The sequence below is a fragment of the Bison bison genome, unplaced genomic scaffold, assembly GCF_000754665.1.
Source record: "Bison bison bison isolate TAMUID 2011002044 unplaced genomic scaffold, Bison_UMD1.0 scf7180017864465, whole genome shotgun sequence".
In the NCBI taxonomy this organism is placed as follows: domain Eukaryota; kingdom Metazoa; phylum Chordata; class Mammalia; order Artiodactyla; family Bovidae; genus Bison; species Bison bison.
The window spans coordinates 3,140,964-3,161,099 of NW_011495026.1; the positions used below are offsets into that span (position 1 = coordinate 3,140,964).

A 20,136-nucleotide genomic window follows, 5' to 3' on the forward strand; every position below is an offset into this window, starting at 1 on the left:
AATACTGGAGTGGGTAGCCTTTCCCTTCTCCAGGGGATCTTCCCAACCCAGGTCTCCTGCATTGCAGGCGGAATCTTTACCAGCTGAGCCACAAGGGAAGCCCAAGAATACTGGAGTGGGTAGCCTATCCTTTCTCCAGCAGATTTTCCTGACCCAGGAATTGAACCGAGGTCTCCTGCTTTATTGCAGGCGGATTCTTTACCAACTGAGCTATCAGGGAAGCCTAAAACTGGCAAACCAGTTTCTACTAGAAGCCCTTTTGCCTATCAGTATTTCTTCTGCCTGAAATGTTCTTCTCCAGACCTACACAGGACTGTCTCCTTCTCTTCGATCAGGAAAGCATTCCTTGACCATGTTATCCAGCAGTACTCCTCCTCCCAACTTTCATTTTTCTATTACCTAGTTTTATTTGTGATACCTATTACTACCAGAAATTATTTATTTCCTTGTCATTTTTCTACTAAAATATATCCTTCATGAGCTGCAGCCTTTGTCTATTCTGTTTACCATAGTATACCAAACATTGAAAGTGCTTGATATGTATTAAATGTTCAAATAATATTTTGGGGTGGATGATTGCAAATATTAGGATCGTAAGCACCTGTGTATGGGAATACATTTGGCTCTTTTTGCTTCAAGAAATAGAAACAGGTCATTCTAAGTAAGTGAGAGTGCATGATAAGGAGGAACACGGAATACAACTAGAATTAGGAAACATTAGGACCATCTCTGAGGATATGCTTCTTTTATTGGTTGTCTTATGCAGACTACATGGTCCCTCTCAGTAGTGGCACCCCTCTCATATAGCTGCTGCTCCTACTCTTTTAACCAAAAAGCTGATTCTCTGTTCTTTAATCAAATCCTGAAGGTACTCATTCTTGGTACTTTGGGTGGTTTAAATAATGGTCAGTACTTTTATTTGTCAGAGCACTTGATGTCAGTCAGTCTATGATAAGGCTACCCTTGAGAAATATGCAAAACTTTAGTCTAATTATAAACGTCTCTATGTAAAGAATATCCTGTGCTATTCCCCAGATCATGGGCTATTATCAAGGATTACTTAAGTCTGGGCACAGCAGACAATGTAACCAAAACACATCCAGTTATAATTGTTGATGACATCACTCTGGTTGGAGAAGGCTTAAGTGAAAGGATGAAATTTGAGCAGATCCTTTAAGAATGAGCAGGAGTTCATCAAATGAAAATTTGTATGTTTATTAAAGTACAGATCATTTACAGTGGCCATATCCCAGCATATTTATATAGGGAATTATGCGCAAGACTGGAATAGTGGGTAGAGACCAGGTAGTATAAGACCTTGCATGCTCATTTCAGTTCAGTTCAGTCACTCAGTCGTGTCCAACTCTTTGCGACCCCAGGAACTGCAACATGCCAGGCCTTCCTGTCCATCACCAACCCCTGGAGCCTGCTCAGACTCATGTCCATCAAGTCGATGATGCCATCCAACCATCTCATCTTCTGTCATCCCCTTTCCTCCTGCCTTCAATCTTTCTCAGTATCAGAGTCTTTTTAAGTGAGTCAGTTCTTCGCATCAGGTGGCCAAAGTATGGGAGTTTCAGCTTCAGGATCAGTCCTTGCAATGAGTATTCAGGACTGATTTCCTTTAGGATTGACTGGTTGGATCTCCTTGCAGTCCAAGGGACTCTCAAGAGTCTTCTCCAACACCACAGTTCAAAAGCCTCAATTCTTCGGCGCTCAGCTTTCTTTATAGTCCAACTCTCACATCCAAACATGATTGCTGGAAAAACCGTAGCTTTGACTACACAGACCTTTGTTGGCAAAGTAATGTCTCTGCTTTTTAGATCTGTCTAGATTGCTCATAACTCTTCTTCCAAGGACCAAGTATATTTTAATTTCATGGCTGCAGTCACCATTTGCAGTGATTTTGGAGCAAAATAAACAAAGTCTGTCCACTGTTTCCCCATCTATTTGCCAAGAAGTGATGGGACTAGATGCCATGATCTTAGTTTTCTGAATGTTGAGTTTTAAGCCAAACTTTCAACTCTCCTCTTTCATGTTCATTAAGAGGCTCTTTAGCTTCTTCACTTTGTGCCGTAAGGGTGGTGTCATCTGCACATCTGAGGTTATTGATATTTCTCCCAGCAATCTTGATTCCAGCTTGTGCTTCATGCAGCCTGGCATTTTGCATGATGTACTCTGCATAGAAGTTAAATAAGCAGGGTGACAATATACAACCTTGAGGTACTCCTTTCCCAGTTTAGGAACCAGTTTGTTGTTCGATGTCTGGTACTAACTGTTGCTTCTTGACCTCCATACCAATTTCTCAGGAGGCAGGTCAGGTGGTCAGGTATTCCCATCTCTTTTAGAATTTTCTACAGTTTGTTGTGATCCACACAGTCAAAGGCTTTGACACAGTCAATAAAGCAGAAGTAGATGTTTTCTGTGAAACTCTCTCACTGTTTCGATGATCCAACAGGTCTTGGCGATTTGATCTCTGGTTCCTCTGCCTTTTCTAAATCCAGCTTGAACATCTGGAAGTTCACGGTTCAGGTACTGTTGAAGTCTGGCTTGGAGAATTTTGAGCATTACTTTGGTAGCTTGTGAGATGAGTACAATTGTGCAGTAGTTTGAACATTCTTTGGCATTGCCTTTCTGTGGGATTGGAATGAAAACGGACCTTTTCCAGTCCTGTGGCCACTGCTGAGTATATGCTCAGTCAAGGAATTTAAACTTGTCCCACAGATGGTGTAGGGAGCTCTTCAGGGATTTTAAACAGAGGAGAGTGTACTGTTGAAGGATTGTACTCAGTGGCACTTCAGAATTTGAAAATTCCAATTTTTTCTGGAAAGAATATATATGAGTCACTGTAGAAGCAGAAGGGAAGCAACAGTTGCAGTTATCAGGCTGTTCTGTATTAATCCCCAAAGGAAACACTGCCCCATGGTGGTGATATCAATACCTTTACCCAGGAAGCTTGGACTTAAGGATGAACAAAGTCTGTAAGGTGAGGGGAGGCATGTAGAGGGGTTGTACAAGGCAGTTGTCTAGAATGTTTTGTGATTGTATTTGTCTTACTCTCTCTCCTCTCTTACAGAGTTCTAAAATTCCCTGTTCCCTCCCCTATTTTAAGATCTACAAAATTGAGATGTAGCTGTAGGGAATGGTATGTCAGATTAATAAGCAGCAATTTTTATTTTTAATACTATGTAAAAGAAATGGTGCATCTTACTATCAATGACAAGTTCAGTTCAAAAACAAACTATTAGAATTGTTTGATTCATCTTTGTCCACTCAAAGATTTAGAAAGTTGTCTTGCCTATTTATAATTGGTTAAAATTTCAGACCTGCAATTTCTGACTGGGTAATTTTCTTAGTACTTTAATCTGTCTGAAGCTCAGTTTCTTTCTTTCTTTTTTTTTTTTTTAATTTGAAGTATAGTTGGTTTACAATGCTGTGCCAGTCTCTGCTATACAGCCAAATGACATATATACATTCTTTTTTTATATTCTTTTCCCTTATGATTTATCACAGAATTTTGCAAAACAGTTCCCTATGCCATACATTGGGATCTTGTTGTTTATTCATTCTAAATGTAGTAGTTTGCATCCACCAACCGCAAACTCCCAGGACGTCCCGCCTTTCTCCCTCTTGGCGCCCAGAAGTCTGTTCTCTAGGTCTGTGAGTCTGTTTCTGTTTGGTAGATGGATTCACTTGTGCCATATTTTAGATTTCACATATAAATGATGTCTTATGGTATTTGTCTGTCTTGTTCTGACACATAGTGTAATCTCCACTTGCATCCATGTTGCTGCAAATGGCATTATTTCCTTCTTTTTCTATCTTACTACTTGCAGTATTCAAAAGATATTTAAAAAGCATGTAGCATAATCATAAAAATATACAGACAATAAAACTGAAATCCAGTCCCAATCCCTCATTTCATAGATTAAGAAACTGAGTTTTACCTCGTGTGTATTCCAATTAGCATTCCATTGTGTATAGGTACCACATCTTCTTTATCCATTCATCTGTTGATGGACATTTAGGTTGTTTCCATGTTTTGGCTATTGTAAACAGTGCAGCTATGAACATAGAGGTGCATGTATCTTTTTGAGTTATAGTTTTGTCCAGGCGTATTGCCAGGCGTGGGATAGATAGATCATAGGGTAATTCTGTTTGTAGTTTTCTCAAGAACCTTCATACTGTTTTCCGTAGTGGCTGTATCAACTTGCATTCCCACCAGCAACATACGAGGTAAAACTCAGTTTCTTAATCTATGAAATGAGGGATTGGGACTGGATTTCACTTTTATTGTCTGTATATTTTTATGACTATACTACATGCTTTTAAAATATCTTTTGAACTAATACTGCAAGTGGTAAGATATAAAAATAATAAAAAAAACATAACTTAAAAGGCATAGATACATAGTAATTTAATGTAAAGTACCATATTATAGTCAGAAACACTGTTACTTTTTTAAAAAATTCAGTTATATGGTACCTAGCATAAAATATAGTACAAGCCCTCTTTCCTTCTAGATTAATAGGCAGTTTGTAGATTGAAAGAGACAACAAAATGTGTAAGACATGAATACTTTAAAATTTTTTACTTTGTCTTAATATAAATGTGCAGGACTGGAAAAGGTCAGTTTTCATTCCAATCTCAAAGAAAGGCAATGCCAAAGAATGCTCAAACTACCGCACGATTGCACTCATCTCACACGCTATGCCAAAGAATGCTCAAACTATCGCACAATTGCACTCATCTCACACGCTAATGAAGTAATGCTCAAAATTCTCCAAGCCAGGCTTCAGCAATACATGAACCGTGAACTTCCAGATGTTCAAGCTGGTTTTATAAGAGGCAGAGGAACCAGAGATCAAATTGCCAATGTCCGCTGGATCATGGAAAAAGCAAGAGAGTTCCAGAAAAACATCTATTTCTGCTTTATTGACTATGCCAAAGCCTTTGACTGTGTGGATCACAAACTGTGGAAAATTCTGAAAGAGATGGGAATACCAGACCACCTGACCTGCCTCTTGAGAAATTTGTATGAAGGTCAGGAAGCAACAGTTAGAACTGGACATGGAACAACAGACTGGTTCCAGATAGGAAAAGGAGTACGTCAAGGCTGTATATTGTCACCCTGCTTATTTAACTTATATGCAGAGTACATCCTGAGAAACGCTGGACTGGAAGAAGCACAAGCTGGAATCAAGATTGCTGGGAGAAATATCAATAACCTCAGATATGCAGATGACACCACCCTTATGGCAGATAGTGAAGAGGAACTAAAAAGCCTCTGGATGAAAGTGAAAGAGGAGAGTGAAAAAGTTGGCTTAAAGCTCAACATTTAGAAAATGAAGATCATGGCATCTGGTCCCATCACTTCATGGGAAATAGATGGGGAAACAGTGGAAACAGTGTCAGACTTTATTTTTCTGGGCTCCCAAATCACTGCAGATGGTGAGTGCAGCCATGAAATTAAAAGACGCTTACTGCTTTTAATTTACTTTTGGAAGGAAAGTTATGACCAACCTAGATGGTGTATTGAAAAGCAGAGGCATTACTTTGCCAACAAAGGTGCGTCTAGTCAAGGCTTTGGTTTTTCCAGTGGTCATGTATGGATGTGAGAATTGGACTGTGAAGAACGCTGAGTGCTGAAGAATTGATGCTTTTGAACTGTGGTGTTGGAGAAGACTCTTGAGAGTCCCTTGGACTGCAAGGAGATCCATCCAGTCCATCCTAAAGGAGATCAGTCCTGGATGTTCATTGGAAGGACGGATGCTAAAGCTGAAACTCCAATACTTTGGCCACCTCATGTGAAGAGTTGACTCATTGGAAAAGACTCTGATGCTGGGAGGGATTGGGGGCAGGAGGAGAAGGGGATGACAGAGGATGAGATGGCTGGATGACATCACCGACTCGATGGATGTGAGTCTGAATGAACTCCGGGAGTTGGTGATGGACAGGGAGACCTGGTGTGCTGCAATTCATGGGGTCGCAAAGAGTCGGGTACGACTGAGCAACTGAACTGAATATAAATGTGCACTTATTTAATTTTTTATATAATGCCTAAGATCTTTACTTTGAATAAGACTACTGATTATAGTTCTTTGTTGTCTTTTATACATAAACCATGAAAAATAGTTCGTTCTTTTTAACTTCCAGTTTCAATTTCTTTGAAGAAGAGTGAGAACTTAGAGATCCTTTTGATCTCCTTTTGAATCTTTGATTTGATAATTCTTCTGACTTTTTATAATTATTTTACCTACCTCTAATTCAACAGCAGCTATTTAATAACTCATCTTTATTGAGCCTTTCATATTCAGCTTATGTTTCATAGGAAAAAACCCAACTCATTTGTACTTTTGTTCATTTGGGGTAATATTTAATTACATTGTACAATTATAGTAACAGTTTATGGCAGATATAGTAGATTGGCTTAACGTCTGTTCCCCCCTCCTTTATTATAGTATACCTTATACTGGAGAGTCTGGAAAACCAAAATCTAGTTCAGAATGTGAATTGAGTTCTGCTAATGATAATCGCATGTAATGACCTAAATCAGGAGATAAGTAGGAGGAAAAGCAGTCTGAGAATCTGTTTTTGTGGATGAGAATCTAACAAGTGTAGTGTGGCCCTAGTGCCAATAATTCTTGCAACTGCTTCTATCAAAGCTAAGTCAGGATGTTCCTGCAGGCATTACCACTGGCGGTACTTCCTGATCCCAGGATCTCAGCTAAAGAGGTGTGATCCTAGAATCATCAGTTGGCATAGCTGCTTCCTGATTGTCCAGCTTCCTAATCATGGTCTGTGTGGTCTCAGCAAAACAGTTCTGCAGTATAAACCAATAAGATTGACTTTTTTTTTTTTTAAGCATTTGCACGAGAAAACAGAGATCAGCTAGTTGATGGTGACTGCAGACAAAGCAACTATGCAGAGAAATGTGGTTCTATTGTTATTAATAACACTATTTTCACAAACTTTTATGTGATTTCATTTCTCCTCTTACTGTGAAACCATCCAAATGCAAGGAAACTTACTCCTTTTTCTTTTTTCTACCATTCTTACATTTTGACTTTGTTGTATATTTGAATAAATGCACCTAGGCCCAGAACTCTTACTGTCTTGTACATAATATATCTTCAAATGTTTTGTGTGTGTGTGTGCTCAGTCATGTCTGACTCTTTGCAACTCTGTGGGCTGTAGCCCTCCAGGCTCTGTCCATGGGATTTTTCAGCAAGAATACTGGAGTGGGTTAACATTTCCTCCTCCAGGGATCTTCCCAACCCAGAGATTGAACTGCATCTCCTCATCTCCTGCATTGCCATGCAGGTTCTTTGCCACTGATCGACTTGGAAGCCCCTAAATGTTTGTTGAACTTACTTAAATTGTTGTCGTCGTTTAGCTGCTAAGTCGTTTAGCAACGCCGTGGACTGTAGCCTGCCAGGCAATTCTGTCATAGTATTTCCCAGGCAAGAATACTGGAGTGGGTTGCCATTTCCTTCTTCAGGGAATCTTCCTGACCCAAGGATTGAACCCACTTCTACTACATTGCAGGTGGATTCTTTACCACTGAGCCACCAGGGAAGCCCTTACTTAAATTATTAATATCTAATTTTCAAGATTCATTAACCATCCATAAAAAGTAATGCTTTGAAAAAGATTCCTTAAAATCTTTGCATTACTTAAATGACTTTATTTTTTCAATTATACTGCTAAGATCTTTGGAGAATTAGATAACATGTATTTACTTAGTATTTATAAATATTATATTACATTATATATTATTTCAAAGAAAACAAGGGCAAAAATAAGAGAGATATAAAAGATACAAAGAGCAAAGAACAAGTTTGAGTGTATATATATATATTTTTTTCTGCTTCTATTACTCATATATGAACCAACAGGAATATACTATGTTTTCAAGACCCATAAAACATTTTCATAAACATGGACTGTAAACCCTGTCCATCATATAAATGCATACATACAAATTGAGCGTAAATCACATCATAAATTAGAAATAACAGTATGTGGGTGTAAATTATTTCTCTTAACTACATTTTCAACTAACTCCTGATATAAAGAGGGATTGAAAATTAAAATTAAAAACTGCATAAATCAACAGCATTATCAGACTAGTGAGATGCACTCAAACTAGTGCTCAGAACATTTTTAATTAATTGTAAACAAGTTAATTAGAGAGTTTTGTTTGCAGTAGTGGCATCAGACTCCTGAGAAAAACTAGAGAATCTGGACAAATACTAGAAGATCTTGACAAAAATTTGACAATAATCAAATCTGTTTAAATGAATTGGAGTCACTGTAGAATTGTAGAGCAAAGACCTGGAAAAGAAAGAATGCAGGGATATGAATCTGTTTTGGGGTTACTTTTTGCTGGATGTGTCTCCCTATGTTAGAAGTGAGGAGAGGTTGAAAATTGAGCAGAGCTTGAAGCAAATTCATGGAGCAAGAGAAATAAAAAGTGAAATTCAGGGCCCATCAGACTTGAGGGTGGGTGGCTCAGGAACATCCAGGCTTTGAAGTTAAGGATGATTCCCTCAAAATAAACTACTCCCAAAATGAACTGAAACATGACTCTGAATTATCTGAATCTTTGATGTTGGTACAGCATAATCAGGGATAATATCCCTCTCCACCTGAAAAAAAAGGAAAAGGAAGTCTTTTAGAAAAAGATAACATCATTGCTAGGCCTCAAAGTATCTCTCTAATTTTTGGTGATATCTGGCTCATAATCTGGTGTATAAAGAGCTAGTAGCAGTAAGATTGAAGACAATATGATTGAAAAAAATCATAAACAGTATGCAATAGAAACAGACTCACAGGTTTGGTCTTTAAAATAATTATGAACTATGTTAAATGAGATAAGACACAGCTTTGAGAATTTCTATAAGAACTAAAAACTCTTAAGGACCAAATGAAGATTGTAGAACTGGAAAAAAAATGTGGTTAATGAAAATGAGACATTACTGAAGAGTTAATGGAATGCAACCCAAGTCAGAAAAAATTTTCAGAATGAAAACAATATTCAGAAGAGAGAGAAGAGGATAGAACATGCAAAACATAAACTAAGAGTCATATAGGATATAGTGAAAAGAAATAAAATTCGTTACAGCTTGAGTTCCAGAGAAGGCAGAGAGACATCAGTCCACAAATTAAAGACACACCATGTGTCATGAGCAGGATAATACAAGAGTACTATACCTAGGTACATTATTATGAAGTAATAGAAAACCAAAGATAAAAAAAAAAAAAGAGATTATCTTCACAGTAGCAGCAATACCATATTAACTAACTTCTCAACAAAAATACTGGAAAACAGGAGACAGTGGAATATTTCTTTTAATTAATATATTTATTTTAATTGCAGGCTAACTGCTTTACAGTTTTGTGGTGGTTTCTGCCGTACATCGACATGAAGCAGCCACGAGTGCACGTGTCCCACAGTGCTGAACCCCTCCTCCTACCTCCTTCCCCACCCCATCCCTCCAGTTGTCCCAGAGCACCAGCCTTAGGTGCCATGCTTCATTCATCAAATCTGCACTGGTCATCCGTTTTACATATGGTAGTATACATGTTTTAATGCTATCCCGTCCCACCCCCACCTTCTCCCACAGAGTCCAAAAGTCTGTTCCTTATATCTGTGTCTCTTTTGCTATCTTGCATATAGGGTTGTTGTTACCATCTTTCTATAAATTCCATATATATGCATTAATATACTGTATTGGTGTTTCTCTTTCTGACTTACTTTACTCTGTATAATAGGCTGCAGTGTCATCCACCTCATTAGAACTGACTCAAATACATTCTTTTTTATAGCTAAGTAATATTCCTTTGTGCATATGTACTACAGCTTCCTTATCCATTTGTCTGTTGATGGACATCTAGGTTTCCTCCATGTCCTAGCTAGTAAACAGTGCTGCAGTGAACATTGGGGTACACATGTCTCTTTCAATTCTGGTTTCTTCAGTGTGTGCCCAGCAATAGGATTGCTGGGTCATATGGCAGTTCTATTTCTAGTTTTTTAAGGAATCTCCACACTGTTCTCTATAGTGGCTGTACTAGTTTGCATTCCCACCAACAGTATGAGGGTTCCCTTTTCTCCACACCCTCTCCAGCATTTGTTGTTTGTAGACTTTTTGATGGCAGCCATTCTGACCGATGTGAGATGGTACCTCATTGTGGTTTTGATTTGCATTTCTCTGATAATGAGTGACGTTGAGCATCTTTTCAGGTGTTTGTTAGCCATCTGTATGTCATCTTTGGAGAAATGTCTGTTTAGTTCTTTGGCCCATTTTTTGATTGGGTCATTTATTTTTCTGGTATTGAGCTGCATGAGCTGCTTGTATATTTTGGCAATTAATTCTTTGTCAGTTGTTTTGTTTGCTCTTATTTTCTCCCATTCTGAAGGCTGCCTTTTCACCTTGCTTATAGTTTCTTTCGTTTTGCAAAAGCTTTTAAGTTTAATTAGATCTTAAATCCCATTTGTTTATTTTTATTTCCATTATTCTGAAAGGTGGCTTATAGAGTATCTTGCTGTGATTTATGTCAGAGAGTGTTCTGCCTATGTTTTCCTCCAAGAGTTTTATAGTTTCTGGTCTGACATTTAGATCTTTAATCCATTTTGAGTTTATCTTTGTGTATGGTGTTAGAAAGTATTCTAGTTTCATTCTTTTACAGGTGGTTGACCAGTTTTCCCAGCGCCACTTGTTAAAGAGATTGACCATGGAATATTTTTAAAGTACTGAAAGAAAAACTGTTAATATACAGTTTTTTTTACCCAGTGAAATATCCTTCAGAAGAGAGGTCAGATGAAAAGAAATAGAGAACACTGTCTTTAGAAAAATTGAAGACAATCCTAAACAGATAATCTACCTAAAGAAAATATTAATAATTCCAGATGAAAGCTTAGAATTATAGGAAAGGGTAACTGTGCGAAAAGCCCAATGAATATTAGCTATTCTAAAGTGATAATAATGTCTCTAAAATATCTATAGAGAATTAAATATTAGGTTGGTGCAAAAGTAATTGCGGTTTCAGACTGTGAACTTTGAATCATCATAACTAGGCTCAAACACATCTTTATTAATCAAAATGGGAATCATTACAATCAACACATTTTTGCTAATGAGAAGTAAGTTTGTTTATTCCTATATCATAAAAATCCATGTCTCTGGATTCAACAAACTCTTGGAAAGCATTTTCTGCCTTGTGGAAGCACTTTCCCTGCAAAAAGTTGTCAAGATGCTTAAAAAAGTTGTGGTCGGTTGGTGAGAGGTGAGGTGAAATATGGCAGATGAAGCAAGACTTTGTAGCCCAGTTCGTTCAACTTCTGAAGCATTGGTTGTGCAGAAGAATTGGGCCCTTTCTATTGATTAATGCCAACCTCAGGCGTGGCTGTTCTCAGTACATCTCATTGATTTTGCTGAGCATACTTCTGAGATATGATGGTTTCACTGAGATTCAGAAAGCTGTAGTGGATCAGATGGGCAGCAGACCACCAGAGTGACCATGACCTTTTTTTTTTTTTTTTGATGCAAGTTTGGCTTTGGCTATCTAGCTTCTTCTTGGTCCAGCCACTGAGCTGCACGTGGCTGGTTGTCATATAAAATCCACTTTTGGACACATGTCACAATCTGATTGAGAAATGGTTCATTGTCGTTGCATAAAGAGAAGACACTTCAAAACGGCAGTGTTTTGATTTTCTATCTGCTCATGAGGCACTCACTTACCAAGCCACAACATGATAGCAATAAGATAAATTTAGGAAAAGGGTATTTGAAGTTAAAATATTCTCAGGTTCTAGCGTTGCCCAAAAGAGATATAATGCTAATTTATTTTAGAGTTTGATTATTCAGTGATGCATGTTATAATCTTCAAAAGTAAAGCAAAAGATCATGTAACTGCCAACCCAGATAATAGAGTAGAAAAATGGAGTAATAAAAAATAATCTATGGAGTAATAAACAATAATCTAAAAGCATGAAAGAAGAGAACAACCAATAATGGACAGGGCAAATAGAAAGCAAATACTGAAAAAGATATAAACTCAGATACATTGCTAATTACATCAAATTTCAGTGTACTACATGCTACAGTTAAAAGACAGTGATTTATCAGAGGAATTAAAAAAGACACTTACATACTTCTTATCAGATTTCTAAAATACAAGAATATTGAATGGTTACAAATAAGAGAATGGAGAATAGATAAACCATGCAAGTGCAAACTGAAAGAAAACGGGTAAAATTGGGCATATTAATAGTAGACCTTAATGTAAGAGAATATTATAAATAGTGATATTTCGTAATGTTAGAAGATATGACAGTTTTAAATTTGCAAGAACCCAATTGCAAAGCCTCAGGATAGAAAATTTCCAATTTTCTCGGGGGTTTTTTTGTTTTTTTTTTTTTAGTTTAGAAAAATTCAGTGATAGCCTTGAATGGCAAAACAGACAACTCCACCAGCTGGAAGGAAATATAAACAGATTGTTCCTCAGTAATTGAAAGAAAAACTCAAAAAATAGTATTTGAACCATGCAGTTAACATGGGTCATGATGGAGAGCTCTGATAGAATGTGGTCCTCTGGTGAAGGGAATGGCAAACCGCTTCAGTACTCTTGCCTTGAGAACTCATGAGCTGTATGAAAAGACAAAAAGATATTACATGAAAGACGAACTCCCCAGGTCGGTAGGTGCCCAGTATACTACTGGAGAAGAGTGGAGAGATAACTCCAGAAAGAATGAAGAGATGGAGCCAAAGCGAAAACAGCACCCAGTTGTGGGTATTGACTGGTGATGGAAGTAACGTCCAATGCTGTAAGAACAATACTGCATAGGAACCTGGAATGTTAGGTCCATGAATCAAGGTAAACTGGAAATGGTCAAACAGGAGATGGCAAGAGTGAACATCCACATTTTAGGAATCAGTAAACTAAAATGGACTGGAATGGCAAATTTAATTCTGATGACCACTATATCTACTACTGAAGGCAAGAGTCCCTTAGAAGAAATGGAGTAGCCCTCATAGTCAACAAGAGTTCAAAATGCAGTGCTTGGGTGCAAGTACTGAAACCCCAAATTATAAGACAGTTGTAGAAGAGTAAGAGACAAGCAGGATTGAAAGTGAAGTGAAGTCGCTCAGTCGTGTCCCACTCTTTGCGACCCCGTGGACTGTGACCCACCAGGCTCCTCTGTCCATGGGATTTTCCAGGCAAGAGTACTGGAGTGGGTTGCCATTTCCTTCTCCAGCAGGATTGCAAACTGAGAGATTAACTGAGAGATTAAAACCCTTTCTCCAAATACTTCAGATACTAAAACAAATAAAAATAAACTACATATAGGTAGTCCTTGCTTTGCATATCAGTGCAGAACTCTGAAAAGGACCTTGCAAGGGCAAGGTGTGTCCAGGTTGACAGAATAGGAAAACCCTGAACTCAGCTTCTCTAACCACAGCAAAATTACAACTGTTTGAAGAGCAGCTGTCAATGAGAATCACTTGAATACAGCAGAACATATTTTTACAACTAAAGATACAAGGAAGGAACCAAAACAAGATGTGTAGAACTTCCCTGGCAATCCAGTGATTAAGATGGCAGGCTTCCACTGCAGGGGGCGTGTATTCCATCCCTTGTCAAGGAACTAAGATCGTGCATGCTGCACAGAGTGGCCAAAAGATTAAGGGAAAAAAGGGGTAGGAGAGGGCAGAGATATAATGTAGGCACACCCTCAGGTAGGTGACCCACAAACTGGAGGATAATCACAGTCACAGAAGTTCTCCCGAAAGAGCAAAGCCAACGGGATTTGAATATTGGAGAGCCAGAGGAAACAGAAACTCTGCTCTTAAAGAGCACACACAGAATCTCATTTGCTCTGAGTCCCAGAACAGAAGCAGTAACTGGAAAGGAACCTGTTAAGACCCACTTGCTTATCTTGTAGAGTCTCCTAGACAGGAAGGGGGCAACTAGGATAAAGAAACTGAGGCCAAAAAAGGTTAAGGAACATGTTCAAGGTCACATAGCAAACAAAGTGACAGATCCTGGCTTCTCATTCAGGAAGTTTGGATATACTGCAAGAAAATCAAACCAGTCAGTCCTAAAGGAAATCAGCTCTAAATCTAAATGTTCATTGGAAGGACTGATGCCGAAGCTCCAGTACTTTTGCCATCTCATGTGAAGAGCCAACTCATTGGAAAAGACCCTGATCCTGGGACAGATTGAAGGCAAAAGGAGAAGGGGGAGGCACAGGATGGGATGGTTAGATAGTATCCCCAACTAAAATGGCATGAATTTGAGCAAACTGGGAAATAGTGAAGAATGGAAAGCCTGGCTTGCTGCAGTCCATGCAGTTGCAAAGAGTCAGATACAACTTAGTGACTGAACAACAACAAATTTGCTCTTAACCAATAAGGGTTTTGTTTTTTAAAATTGAAGTATATTTGCTGTACAGTATATGTGTTACAGAGGAACAATATGGTGATTCTCAATGTTTATACTTCATTTATTGTCTAGTCACTAAGTGGTAACCGACTGTTTTGTGAACCCATGGACTGTAGCCCACCAGGCTCCTCTGTGCCTAGGATTTTCCAGGCAAGAATACTGGAGTGGGTTGCCATTTCCTTCTCCAGGGGCTGTTCCTGAACCAGGGGTCAAACCCACGTCTCCTGCTTAGCAGGTGTATTCTTTACCACTGAACCACCTGTACTTCATTTATTTGTTGTTGCTGTTCAGTCGCTAAATCATGTCTGACTCTTGTGCAACCCCATAGACTATAATAAGCCTGCTAGGATCCTCTGTCCATGAGATTTCTATACAAAAAATATTGGAGTGGGTTGCCATTTCCTTCTTCAGGGGATCTTCCTGACCCAGGCATTGAACCTACATCTCCTTCACTGCAGGTAGATTCTTTACTGTTGAGCCACCAGGGAAGCTCCATACGTCATTTATAGTTAATATAAAATATGGGCTATATTCCTTGTGTTGTACAAGATGCTTTCTTAGCTTATTTTGTATCTAATAAATTGTACCTCTTAATCCACTACCCCTACACTGCATCTCCCCCCTGCCTTCACCCCACTGGTAAGTGAGATCATTGCCTTGTGGCTTTTATTGTATGTGATGAACTTTGTTTTCACTAAAGATGTTTTTAAATTTCAGATTGTATTTTTCTAGTTTCAGTGGAGATTGTAGTATTAGTAGGTAATTCTGTTTAGATTTTTCTATAGGGATGGATGCAATTCCTTTGAGAAATTTTTACCTTGAGATATGTTTAGTATAAATGATGTTTTCTGGTTATAATTATACAAATTCAATATTTTCAAGATTTTCTGTTGTTAAAAACCATTTTCCCTTCTGTGTGTATATTATACACCTAATTTTTTTATAATTTTAAATTACCAAAATATTTGAATTTAATGAATATTTTGTAATTTATGAAATATTTATCACATGAAATATTTGTCATTTATGAAATATTTATAATTTAATATATATTAAAGTTGAATTTAAGACTTTCAAAATTACCATCAAGCTTATTTAAGAAAGTGCTGGCAAGTAAAGCCTCTAGTCTTGATTTCATAACCATCAAGAATTTTATTCTATATAAACTGGAACTAGTCAGAAATCAAATGAATTTTGTGAAACACAGTGAAGAAATTAACAAATAATTCTATAATCCCCTTTCCATTTCATTAACTAGATGAAGTTATTATATTTAAATTTTTTCTGAATGACGTGTTTTATCAATGAATAAGGTATAATTTCAGAATTTTATATGTTTGAAAAATTAAAATCTTCCTAGGACAAACTGAATTATGTATCTTTAAATTGATCAATTTAACTCATTCAAAATTTTGATGTATTTTTTCTTGTGACTCGTTATTCAATGATTTTTAAATACTTGTACATTTAGAGGATGACTTAAAAATGATTTTTGTGTAAACAGTGATTTTTGACCCAAATGTTGATTTAGTTGACCCTGAAACAACAACTACTGTTACTAAAATTAGATTATTGTTGTGTTCACTGTTTGTTCCAAAGGTTGCACAATGAATTAAAAGATGCTGTTGTTGCAAAGCAATTGGAGGCCCTTCCCTTTGGCACAGAGATGGGAAATGAGATATATACAGATGATGAAACAGTCAGGAATCTTCAAGAACAGCTAAAACTGGCCAGTCAGGTGAGTGATATATTTATTATCCTGAATAAACAGAGTTTCTAAAAATCTGTGATCAGTCATTATTTATGAATGATAATAGAATATCGAAATTGTTAGCATGATGATTTTCTACAGTTTGCAAAATAGTTAACAGGTAACAAAACTTGTAATATGTACCCTTGCTGTATGTTACAGTTGCCATGTATATATTTTAATTGAATCCTAATTCTTTTGGCATGATTTTTTGTGTGTTGTAAAATATTGTAATGCAAAAGAAAGTTTTTGAAGAAAAGAATCAATTATCCACTTGCCTAAATTTACATTTTTTCCCCATGTTTTCTTCTGATACCATTTTCTTCAGTTTTCAAAGATTATAGAATTATATTTTTCTAAACTTACACTTCTTTTAGAATTATGCTTTTCCTCCTCTTTTCTTCCTGTATGGTTATCAAAATATTTGGGAAGCTATATTGTTTATATCCTGTTTTTAGCATTGTACTCTTTTTGGTTATATATAAGAGAATGTTATTTTAATTTACAATTTTGTATGCCAGGTATCTCATATCTTTTATGGATTTGAATCCCATTTTTATACCTTCCTGTGTTCCTCAGTTTCTTCATTTTATAAATGGGGATTAGAAATTCATTATTAAAGTTTTGATTTTATACTTATCTGTAAGAAGTTGAATTGTCTTTTATTCTTTGGAAATTTGGTTTTGTAATTCTTGGCTTTCAAAAGTGATATCATTTGTTAATTAGATAGGCTATATATACCTTGTTAAGGAGCATTATGTAGCACTGAATTCTTTTTAATATATAAAGGGAAGGAATTTGAAAAGTAATAGAGGGAAAAAAATAATGCAGAAAGCATATTCTTTGCTCTGTTTTAGCCTAGTATTTCAGGAAGAATTTATTAATGTGCATGCATGCATGTCCATTCTGAAGGAGATCAGCCCCGGGATTTCTTTGGAAAGAATGATGCTAAAGCTGAAACTTCAGTACTTTGGCCACCTCATGCAAAGAGTTGACTCATTGGAAAAGACTCTGATGCTGGGAGGGATTGGGGGCAGGAGGAGAAGGGGACGCCAGAGGATGAGATGGCTGGATGGCATCACTGACTCGATGGACGTGAGTCTGAGTGAACTCTGGGAGTTGGTGATAGACAGGGAGGCCTGGCGTGCTGTGATTCATGGGGTCGCAAAGAGTCGGACGCGACTGAGCGACTGATCTGATCTGATCTGATGCATGCATGCTAAATCGCTTCAGTCCTTTCTGACTCTTTTAAGTCTACAGACTGTAGCCCACTAGGCTCCCCTGTCGGTGGAACTCGCCAGGCAAGAAGACTAGACTGAGTTGCCATGCCCTCCTTCAGGGAATCTTCCCCACCCAGGGATCGAACCCATGTCTCTTATGTCTCCTGCAGTGGCAACGGGTTGTTTACCAGTAGTGCCACCTGGGAAGCCCGTTAATGTTCACATATAAATAAATAAATGAAAATTAATTTAGACTTCAAAATGCTTTCTAACCAGACATTAAATACCTTTTTAAAGCTGTAGCAGAATATACATTTCTTATTACTCTTAAAAAATACTGTGACAGACATATATAAAAGAACCCTCACTTGTACACCTTAAATATAGGCAGTGATTGTCAGCCACACCTCAATAAATTCTTAAAAATTTAATTTATAAAAGAAAGCAGAGTGCAGAACTAGATAAGATTTGTAGTTTCAAAAAACAAAACAAACGAATTCTTCTAAAAAGCATCTCTCTGTGGTACTCTTGTTGTTATAATTTCTAACACTCAATTTTATTTCATTTTTTTTTAGTCACATTTGTTCTCATTCCTCACCCCTTTCTCTTTCTATCTTACCGTCTTTGCCTTTCTCCATGTACATCTTGCTTGGTCCCATATTATGTCTCTGAAGATGGTTCTTCCCTTTTGCTACATTTTGGGTTGTTATTTCATAGTAAGTATGGTGAGGTCTAGGTTTGAGCAGTCAAAATTGAAAAAGTTTGTGAAAGAAAATTTTGCCACAATATCTGCAATGTACTTTGTATATAAACGCGAAATTTTAACTGAGTGACAGTTCAAGCAGTTTTATAAAATGTTAACGAATCCATAAAATAATAATGTTAAATGTTAATTCTGCTTATTACCTATACATTCATCTTTATGTATATTACTAAGTTATACGTACAGTCGTTTTGGTATCCATCACTAGATTGAAAGACCTTCTTGTCGTGCGTGAAGACTAGGTGAATCCAAACTGAATAAATTGAAAACTAAATACAATGCAATTTATAGTAGAAAATTGAGAGAGAATTCTTTATTATGCTTTATTAAAGCAATAAGTCAAAATAATAAGATTCAAATATCTTCATTTCACAAATATTTATTAGTTGTCCACTATATATGCTGCTGCTGCTAAGTCGCTTCAGTCGTGTCTGACTGTGTGACCCCATAGACGGCAGCCCACCAGTCCCTGCTGTCCCTGGGATTCTCCAGGCAAGAACACTGGAGTGAGTTGCCATTTCCTCCTCCAATGCATGAAAGTGAAAAGTGAAAGTGAAGTCGCTCAGTCGTGTCCGACTCTTAGCGACCCCATGGACTGCAGCCTACCAGGCTCCTCCGTCCATGGGATTTTCCAGGCAAGAGACTATATATGAGACACTGTGATTAGTGTTGATCATGCAGTGGACAATGTTGGCGTCTGCTTTTGTGAAACAACGCAAGCTTTTGAAAGAAAAATCTGGTCAAATTTCTTGAGTTTGGTCCCATTCTACTTCCTCACTCTATAATCTTGGGAAATCTTTTTGTGCTTCACCTTCTTCATTTATAAACAGGGATTATAGTAATTCTCCTTCTATGGGGTTCTTAAGATAATTAAAGTTTTAAATCCTCATAAAGCACATAGTGTAATGCCTAGGACATGTGTAAAATAAGTTTACCTATTATTTTTATCATCTTTATTATTATTAGTGCTAAAAAGCAAGGTGAAGAATTAAAATTAGGTGTAAAAAATTCTGTGTGTCTCAAATGTAATTGTTTTGGGAGCCAATAACACCAGTACAATATCAAATGCAGTTCAGTTCAGTTGCCCAGTCGTGTCCGACTCTTGTGACCCCATGAACCCCATGACTCCACTCCCTGTCCATCACCGACTCCCGGAGTCCACCCAAACCCATGTCCATCAAGTCAGTGATGCCATCCAACCATCTCATCCTCTGTCATCCCCTTCTCCTCCTGCCTTCAATCTTTCCCAGCATCAAGGTCTTTTCAAATGAGTCAGCTCTTCGCATCAGGTGTCCAAAGTATTAGAGTTTCAGCTTCAACATCAGTCCTTCCAATGAATACCCAGGAACGATCTCCTTTAGGATGGACTGGTTGGATCTCCTTGCAGTCCAAGGGACTTGCAAGAGTCATCTCCAGCACCACAGTTCAAAAGCATCAATTCTTCGGCGCTCAGCTTTCTTTATAGTCCACCTCTCACATCCATATATGACCACTGGAAAAACCATAGCCTTGACTATGTCTCTGCTTTTTAATATGCTATCTAGGTTGGTTATAACTTTCCTTCCAAGGAGTAAGTGTCATTTAATTTCATGGCTGCAATCACCATCTGCAGTGATTTTGCAGCCCAGAAGAATAAAGTCAGCCACTGTTCCACTGTTTCCCCATCTATCTGCCATGAAGTGATGGGACCAGATGCCATGATCTTCGTTTTCTGAATGTTGAGCTTTAAGCCAAAGCTTTCATCAAGAAGCTTTTTAGTTCCTCTTTACTTTCTGCCATAAGGGTAGTGTCATCTGCATATCTGAGGTTATTGATATTTCTCCCAGCAATCTTGATTCCAGCTTATGCTTCCTCCAGCCCAGCGTTTCTCATGATGTACTCTGCATATAAGTTAAATAAGTGGGGTGACAATATACAGCCTTGACGTACTCCTTTTCCCATTTGGAACCAGTCTG

At 37.6% G+C, this 20,136-nt stretch overlaps 1 protein-coding gene across 3 annotated transcripts in view; it reads left to right on the plus strand.

Annotated features, from left to right (window-relative positions):
* The window catches only part of SCLT1 (sodium channel and clathrin linker 1), a 230,296-nt gene that overhangs the window by 48,503 nt on the left and 161,657 nt on the right, over positions 1-20,136 (plus strand). For 2 of the 3 annotated variants that reach the window (XM_010860232.1, XM_010860233.1), the window contains one exon: positions 16,048-16,186. In XM_010860232.1, the coding sequence (XP_010858534.1) occupies positions 16,048-16,186 (139 nt within the window). Of the gene's footprint in view, positions 1-8,234; positions 9,578-16,047; positions 16,187-20,136 lie in introns of those variants that run through there. The other variant, XM_010860234.1, reaches the window with a different exon arrangement.